General features: G+C 42.6%; 2 protein-coding genes across 4 annotated transcripts; both read right to left on the bottom strand.

Moving 5' to 3' along the window:
• Positions 1–214: 214 nt before the first annotated feature.
• Positions 215–1,095, bottom strand: LOC136512871 (protein RADIALIS-like 3). Of its 2 annotated transcripts, none has more exons than XM_066506882.1 (2): positions 755–1,095; positions 215–590 (listed from the first exon to the last, which is right to left on the bottom strand). In XM_066506882.1, the coding sequence occupies exons 1-2, from the start codon at positions 971–973 to the stop codon at positions 534–536; spliced, it is 276 nt and encodes a 91-aa protein (XP_066362979.1). In that variant the 5' UTR covers positions 974–1,095; the 3' UTR covers positions 215–533. The 2 variants fall into 2 exon arrangements, with proteins under 2 accessions (XP_066362979.1, XP_066362980.1); XM_066506883.1 differs by having other exon boundaries at positions 704–1,092.
• Positions 1,096–4,970: 3,875 nt separating this feature from the next.
• LOC136514403 (protein RADIALIS-like 3) lies at positions 4,971–6,188 on the bottom strand. 2 transcript variants are annotated; one of them, XM_066508364.1, is made up of 2 exons: positions 5,754–6,188; positions 4,971–5,121 (listed from the first exon to the last, which is right to left on the bottom strand). In XM_066508364.1, the coding sequence occupies exons 1-2, from the start codon at positions 6,038–6,040 to the stop codon at positions 5,097–5,099; spliced, it is 312 nt and encodes a 103-aa protein (XP_066364461.1). In that variant the 5' UTR covers positions 6,041–6,188; the 3' UTR covers positions 4,971–5,096. The 2 variants fall into 2 exon arrangements, with proteins under 2 accessions (XP_066364461.1, XP_066364460.1); XM_066508363.1 differs by having other exon boundaries at positions 4,971–5,124.
• Between the last annotated feature and the right edge of the window lie 1,892 nt (positions 6,189–8,080).

Here is an 8,080-nt window from a genome sequence, read left to right on the forward strand (position 1 = left end):
TTAAAATTTATGACATCAAATTAGTATAATTAGAGATACCATATAATTAATATATTTTTATAATGTGCTCATTTTATGTCATAGTTCTTGTTACTCCTTTCTATAAATTATTATTAGTCGAACTAAAGATAGTTTGACCTACATAGATTATAAGAATTGATTTACTTGGGGACGGATGGAGTAGTATCAAGTTCTTGCTTATTGATCGGTAGGGTACACAGATGCAATTATAGTCGCATATATATACATATATAATTACAATAATAGTACATAATATAATATATACACACGCAAGTTGACAAGCAGGGAGAGAGAACACAAGCTTGCATGCATGCATGGGAGATAGATGGGTCGGTCGATCTCGCGTGACTGTTAGTACTAAAATTATTACTATTATTTTATTTATTAACACATGCATATGCATGCATCTAATGTGATTCTTGCTTTCACATCACATGCACTTGCAGAATGGACCGTTGCATGCATGCTGTCCCATTAATCCTATATATATACACATGTTTGCATCTTCTGGATCATCGATCGTTCGTCCTATGTTCATCATCGCATCCTACATCTTCAGATGTTTCAGCCTGTACATGCACATATACAGATTTCCATCAGTGCTGAATGAAAAGATAAGCTACAAGCTGGTACGGCTAATTAATACAAGCTGGCAGCTAAGCAAGCTACTGCGTCCGCACACCTGTCAGGCGGCCCCGTAGCCGGTGGCGCAGCGGTACGCCGGGAAGGGCACCTTGCCGGACTCGATGCGGCCGACGTCCTGCTCCAGCAGGTCGTAGTAGCGCCTGACGTCCTCGGCGGACTTGCCGCCGCCGACGGCGCGGGCGATGTTGTGCCACCGGTCCGGCGTGTCGTTGTCGTACACCGCCAGCGCCTGCTCGAACAGCTTGTTCTGCCTCGGCGTCCACTGCGCGCGCGCCGCTGCGGCGCTCGTCATCGACAGCGACGCCATCCCACTCTGCTGCTTCTCTTCGATGCACTAGCTTAGAGCTCGCTCGGGTCGAGAGGAAGCTAGCTAGCTATAGCCTATAGCTAGATGCTGTGTGCTGAGCTGATGAGAGGAGGAGGTGTGGGAAGGGATGCTATTTATAGATCGAAGCAGCAGTGGCCGTGGCGGGAGGAAGGGAGGCCTCACGGGAGTCATGGCCGAGGGAGGTGGACCATGGCGCATCATCGATCAAGGGTGGTGGGGAGGAGGAGCTAGGACGACTAGGAGGAAAAGACAAGAGGAGGGAAGGAATAATGCCAGCGGGGGCACACACTGCAGTTGAGGCGAGAGAGGAGCAAGCTAAAGAGACCCAGCAGGAGCAGCAGCTGGGAAGGGAACAAAGATTTCTGTCCCCTGGGAGTGGGGGATCTCATCTACTCCGAACCTTTCTATCGCATCCCCCCTCTCCGGTCACGTCGAGATTGGCATCTGTTCTACTTCTTCTGTCGTCTCCTCCTCTTCCGATCCTGACCAAACATATATTCACAGCTTGAGAGCTAGCTCGATCGCTTCTCCGGCATGAATGTGTGTCAATCTCCAATTATTCCATACTCTCTTATGATCAATGAAATACTCCTACTCATGAAGGTGTTCTGTTGTTAATTAACACAAGAAAGGAGCTGAAATCCTAGCCAGTACCAAGCATAGAGTATGTTCTTATTTCCTACTTCTTTCAGGCACCCAAATACACTGGTTATCTCACACTGTGAAAATATTCAGGAGGAGGCGCTGCATGTGGAGATCGATCGAACACAACAATTAAAATCATAGGTTTTCGTTGGAACATGCACACATTACAGACTGCGGAAAATGCTTGACAACTTACAGCTTACACGCACAATTATTTGGTCAAGAACATTCAGTCGCTGTCTCCAAATAGCTAGTTGCAAAGAAAGATTGGATTCCATCACTAGAAAGAGAGTGTGTGGTAATAAGATCCATAGGTGAGCGTATATATCTTGCTTTTTCAAAGAGAATAATATCGAGCAATCTAGCTCCAACCTTTTAGTGAATGACTAATTTAATCACCAGAAACTAAAGCTGATTATTCCTGCTCTGTGAGTGTGTGTGCTACGACCGATATTCGGATCTGTTCATCCCTTTAGGCGATTCGATTCAGGAACGTTTGAAGGCAACGGCTCGCCTTTCTCAACTCTGTATATTCTCTTCTACGTGTATATATTGATGATGAGGAAACATATATTACAATAGAAAAGGAATTATGTGAAGAAAGAAGTAGCTATATATGTCTTGATCTGATTTCTATCCATTATCTAAAAAATGTCATGATCTAAATAAATAATAAAATTATAGACTCAATCGAACGTGCATGTACTCACTGCAATGAAAACAAAAGTTAATTCATCCTTCTTGCGGATTGACACCTAATATATGAACTAGGTTTGGACCTCTGTCAGAAAAAAGAGAGAGAGAGAGAGAGAGAGAGAGAGAGAGATTCAATTCTGATGTTTCTAAACAAAAGTGATTCAGGTTTCAGAATGGGAAGGAATCCACTATAAACTTTTGACCAAGTCATCCCGAACCTATTTACCTACGATACCGGGTTACTTGACAGTTTGTTTGTTTGTTTTTTTGGAAAATGGGTTAGTGCTTGACAGTTGACACAGTGCTGGTGGTGGCTGCTTAGGTTCAGGTGTATATACATAGTATTTCCTTAATGTCTACACAGCGCAGTATTTCCTTAATTTTCTCATTTGGTAGAAGTTAATCTTTCTGGTGGTTTTCATGTGGAACTTTTTTTTGTGAACAGTTTTCATGTGGAACTTTCAGTCACAAGAAAACAGATTTTAAATTTTATGAATTATATTATCGATATGCAGCATTGTATTCAAAATAAAATAAAATTATGTGCACAAAGTTTATTATCGTTTTTGTTTTCAAAACATAGCACAACCCACCCTGTTAATCAGGCAGGCAACGTCGACAGGCATTGTCGTCTACGGTCTATTGACGAAAAAATAAGTAGTCAGGACACTCCTAATACATATAAACTAACATGTTTCTATCTCTATTAATTATCTTGCTACATGGACATTTTGCTGATGCGTCATGTACTTTATTGAAGAGAGAGAGTAAGAATCGAAGAAACGGTTTCTTAGCAAGGAACTGTGTCTTCACGTGAATGGATGGTAGAAGAAACTACGAATGCTACATTGTGGAGGGCTACTAGATCCATCCAGTAGTTGGATGAGGAGAGCGGATTGGGTAAGGGGTAAGAAAGGGCCCCGCACGAAAAAATCAGCATTGTAAGAGATGTGATTTCCTTGGATAGTTTCGTAGACTATGAAAATCATCCAATAGTTTATGCATTGATAGTGCCCTTGAAAAAATATGAGCACTTGTATTGAATCGATGAGTCAAACTTGGTCGGGCAAGTTCCACATCAAAGAACACGGATACTTAAGCTACATCTAGTTTTCAGTATGTACTCTTGATGGCTATATTATTTAATTTTGAGTTTTATATAAAATTTGTGAAAAAATTATTGTGCTTCGCCAGAAACGTGTTGTTTGTACCAAACATTTATACCTTAATAATTACAAAGATGCGCAAATTTTTTGTTTATTCCAGAAAAAAAACCAAGTCTTCCATTTTTCATTGTCGAAAAAAGGTACGTATCCTCGATTATTGCCGCTTGCTGCTATTTGATCGAACAAAATACGTCGAAAACAAAAACGAAAGTTTACCATATTCGAACTTGCATTGTTATCCCTGGCCCACTTGTTGTAAAAAGCGCCTCGATCCTTGGAACATGTGATGATGATGTGACCACTCTGATTCTTTTTGCAAGTTGAACCGAGAATCCTTCACATGAGATGCGTTAGAAAAGTAAACGTACTCGGGAAAAAAATTAAATCGAAAAAAAAATCATATCTGCTAGTGTTAAAGCGCTAATATATATGAAGCGAAGTCGTAGTGCGTGCTCAAACATGCATGTTTTCAAAAGGGTCAGACAGCTTTTAGTCCGACTAGTTCATCATACTGTGCAGCAATACTTATATCTTTTCAAATATTTATTTATCTTGAAAGAGAAAACATCATACATAAGGGTTTTTTAAATAAAGATATCCTCCCCTAGTTTCAAATCCCATGTCGAAAATATAAACATAATCTATCTGCGTTTGTGATTTTAGCTTCGTGCTAATAAGTCTAACTTCACATCGACATGCTACTAGTTCAAATAAATCACTATGAAAACATATTTCATGTGAAGAATTTAGAGCTAATTAATCTGATACTGTAAATACTAATATATTTTTCTATAAATTTAGTCAAAATTAAATAATTTTGATTTAGATTACGGCTAAAGCATGACATATGATTTGAACAGGGACTGCTAAAGAAATATTATAGAGAATACACCCTTTGATGAGAGACATGAGCAAGAGGCTTCAAGAAAACTTGTGTTTTCATAATTATATGAAGCCGGTAAACAAACAAAACAAAACTCCATAGGTATTTGAAAACACCCGAGTCCATCGAAAAAAGCAGAATATTTGATGGAAGATTAGGAGATCCCTTGGAGCATAATTTTCTATACGCTGCTAGTCAAAGTGTCGTTTCGAATGGAATTATATATATTTCTGAGTAGTGGTAATAATAAATCTCTATTGAATATGCACATGATAAGTTTATTCTTATTATTTTTGGAGAGATAATATGTTTATTCTCATGAAAAGCGGTGTGCCCAATAAATCAGTGTTTGGAAGTATTTGTGCTCGAATGGAGAAGCTGAGGAACACACTTTACATTGATTGTGATATGGCTAGCTAAAATATAGCTAGTAATACATGGACATTATTTCACAAGCATTGACCGACCATCGATCGATCAATGTCAGTCTAATAATTAACTAATGTACAATTGTAAATCATATATACAGGAGGGGTGAAATTAAACATGATACTTCTCTTCCATTCTTCGCCTCCTCCTCCTCCTTCTTCCCTATATAGCTAGGGTTATTTTCGGAGAGCCATTGTACGGTAATATTATAAGTTTACACCAACAGTTGCAAGGAACTGTCATACATATTTTGTACGTCTCGGGCGGCTGGCATTTGTCTTCATCACTGCAGCTTCATATACTTGCCCCTGCTGGTGCATCCAATAAAACACGTAATTAAGGACCAGTTTGATACAAGAGCTAATTATTAGCTAGCTAAAATTAGTCCTAGTGCATCTAAATAGGTAGGCTAATAGATAGAAAAAAATTTAGTCAAGTTTCTAACTAGTTGTCAACCAATTAGCTAGTCAAACTAAGTTAAGTTGAGCTAATTTTTAGTTTAACTAGTAATTAGCGCTAGCTCATGCAAACAGGCCTTAAGAGATGCGTTCGGTGCATGCATGTGAGGGCATGTGTTAATGTAGCTTGCTAGCTCTTCTTATGTGTCAGACAACGGAGATGTCGGCAAAGGATGATATAGGATGCATGTGGAATTAAGGTACACATATTTATCTAGTATCTACACGTATATCTAGCTAGCACTAGCACCGTTTTGTTTGTTTGAATATGGGCTATATATATGTATGTGCATCTAGCGACCTTTCCAATAATAAAGCTTATCACTGCCACACATGCATGCATCAGGATTAGATCTCATGTGACCAACCAGCTCTACTGTAGTGCATGTCCACACTTTCCACATGCAAACACCTACGTACCAAACTGCCGACCTAACTGCGACGAGCAAAAGTAAGTTGTTGATGATGGCTACGTCGCGTACCTGGTGGCGGCCATGTCGTCGAGGCCGCCGCCGGCGACGGGCGGCGCGCTGCCGTAGCCGTAGCGGGGGAAGGGGACGCGGCCGGCCTCGATCTGGGTGACGTCGTGGACGAGCTGCTCGAAGTGGTGGCGGACCTCGTCGGCGGACTTGGTGCCGCCCATGTAGCGGGCGATGTTGTGCCACCGGTCAGGGGTGTCCCGGTCGTACACCGCCAGCGCGCACTCGAACTGCTTGTTCTGCCGCTGCGTCCACGCGCGGGACGACGACGACGACCCGCCAGAAGCCATTGTTCTGTTCGTTCTACTTCTAGCTAGCTCGAGCACGGGCCGGGGTACTCTGAATGCTGCTAGCTGCTGCTACGATTTCTACAAGTGTGAAGTAGTGTCAGTGTCAGATCGATCTATCTAGCTATAGCTTGCGACTGCCAGATGTCGAGTGCATGCAAATGGTTCGTTGTTACTGAGATAATTAAACTGTCTGGCAGGAGGAGCGTATATATAGAGGTAGAGAGAGCGTGTGTATGGTACGGTCGGAACAAGATAGCGGGCCGAGCTCGCTGCTGACACCTACGTGACGTACGTGCGTGCTCCAATCCTTTATTTGTCGTCTTTGCTTGCCGCCGTGTGCCACCTCTGACCTCTCTCTCTCTCTCTCTCTCTCTCTCTCTCTCTCTCCCTCCTTGACCATGGTCCATGCATGCATGAGGCTGAGCAAGGATAGTTAAGAGACTAGAAGTTAATAAAAAAAATCTAAATACACGCGCATCATGCGTGTGTGATTTCTAGCCTTCAGATTAAGGTTCTGTTTGGATCTAGATTTGTTTAGGTCAATGTCGAAGGAGCCGAGGGACTCCACCAGAATAAATTTACCACAGTTTCGGCAAACCGATAATGAAGACGGTGCAAAACACCTGGTACATGGGCGACCCTTGAAAAGTCCAACAGGGTACGAAGAGAGAGGGAAAAGAGATTGCAACCAACAACAACACCAGCAATATCACATACAGAGATACAACCACACTAACCACAGGGAGAACTAACAATGCTACAACTCTCACTACGGAGGCATGTCGATGAACGCCGAATAATGCACCGCAAGATACAAAATTCTGATGAGCTCCAGTCCATGGGTTGTAAGGCACTGATTAAGTCAAAATTGATAGACGACAGCTGTGAAGTACATCTTCTATGGAGCTTATACGAGATCTAATCACCTTCCACCTACGCCCCTAGAGGAGAGGAAACCTCCAAGGTTGGAGGTCCGACAGTTGAGAATGAGGAGATCCAAAAGAGGGGATCATGGTCCCGCTAACCTGGCATATGGTGAGAAGAAGCTAAGCAATCGAGGAACCTGGAGGACGTCATGGCAAGGTCACTGGCAGCAGACACCACCCAACAAACAGCCTGTGCCTAGGACTGACGATCTAGATAGTGATGTAGAATATAAATTTTAGACAAAAATAATGAAGGGTGTTTGAATCCATTGCACTTGCATAATTAGAGTCTCCAAAAAGCAGAGTTTGGATAGTTTGTTGGGTTTTAGAATCTCATTCTAGAATTCAAGTGCCCCATTCTCATTTTTATATCTATTCATTCTCATTTTCCTTACGAGATCCAAACATCACCTAACTCATCAAATATTCTATATATGATGGGTTTTAAAAAAAAAGATAAATAAACAATATGAGTCTAGCAGTATATATCTTATATTGTCAATATTGTATGTGTGTATTTCTTTACAAATTACTGAGGTTCGAGTGAGGACGGCATATGTCGGGTTCATAAACCTAGGGTCCCCGATGGGCCCGCTTCCTAGCAAAAATCTCATCCCAGCAGACGACATTACAACAACGCGCGACTCGTGGGCCGGCCCAGATACCTAACGACAGGCCAAAAGAGCGATCCAGTCTCCGACCGGAAAGCTTGGCCAAGGAGGGAATGACGCTCGCTTCCGACTCTGACCCGCTTTTCCGACCGGGAATACGTCGAACCTCTACTTATAGCTCTTCTCCGACCGGCACGGTCGGAGGCGACTGGGAACGACCGGCCGAGGATGCCCGCTCAAGGACGCCCGCTCGGTGAGGACCCAAGAATTAGGCAGAGCAGATAAGGCAAGGCACTTAAGTCAACCGTAATACTGAGGACCGTACCCTGCACACATGTAGGATAGTACCACCAGGACATGTCAGAAGGGTGCTCTGCAACCTTCCAGGCATGTCAGAACCCAAACAGTGTTGTGGGCGCCGACATTTGCCTTACAATGCTGTGGGCATCGTCATTTGCCATACCAGGCGAGCACGGTAAAGCCTGCCACATGCGTATGACATA

Source organism: Miscanthus floridulus, chromosome 16, assembly GCF_019320115.1.
Source record: "Miscanthus floridulus cultivar M001 chromosome 16, ASM1932011v1, whole genome shotgun sequence".
Classification (NCBI taxonomy): Eukaryota; Viridiplantae; Streptophyta; class Magnoliopsida; order Poales; family Poaceae; genus Miscanthus; species Miscanthus floridulus.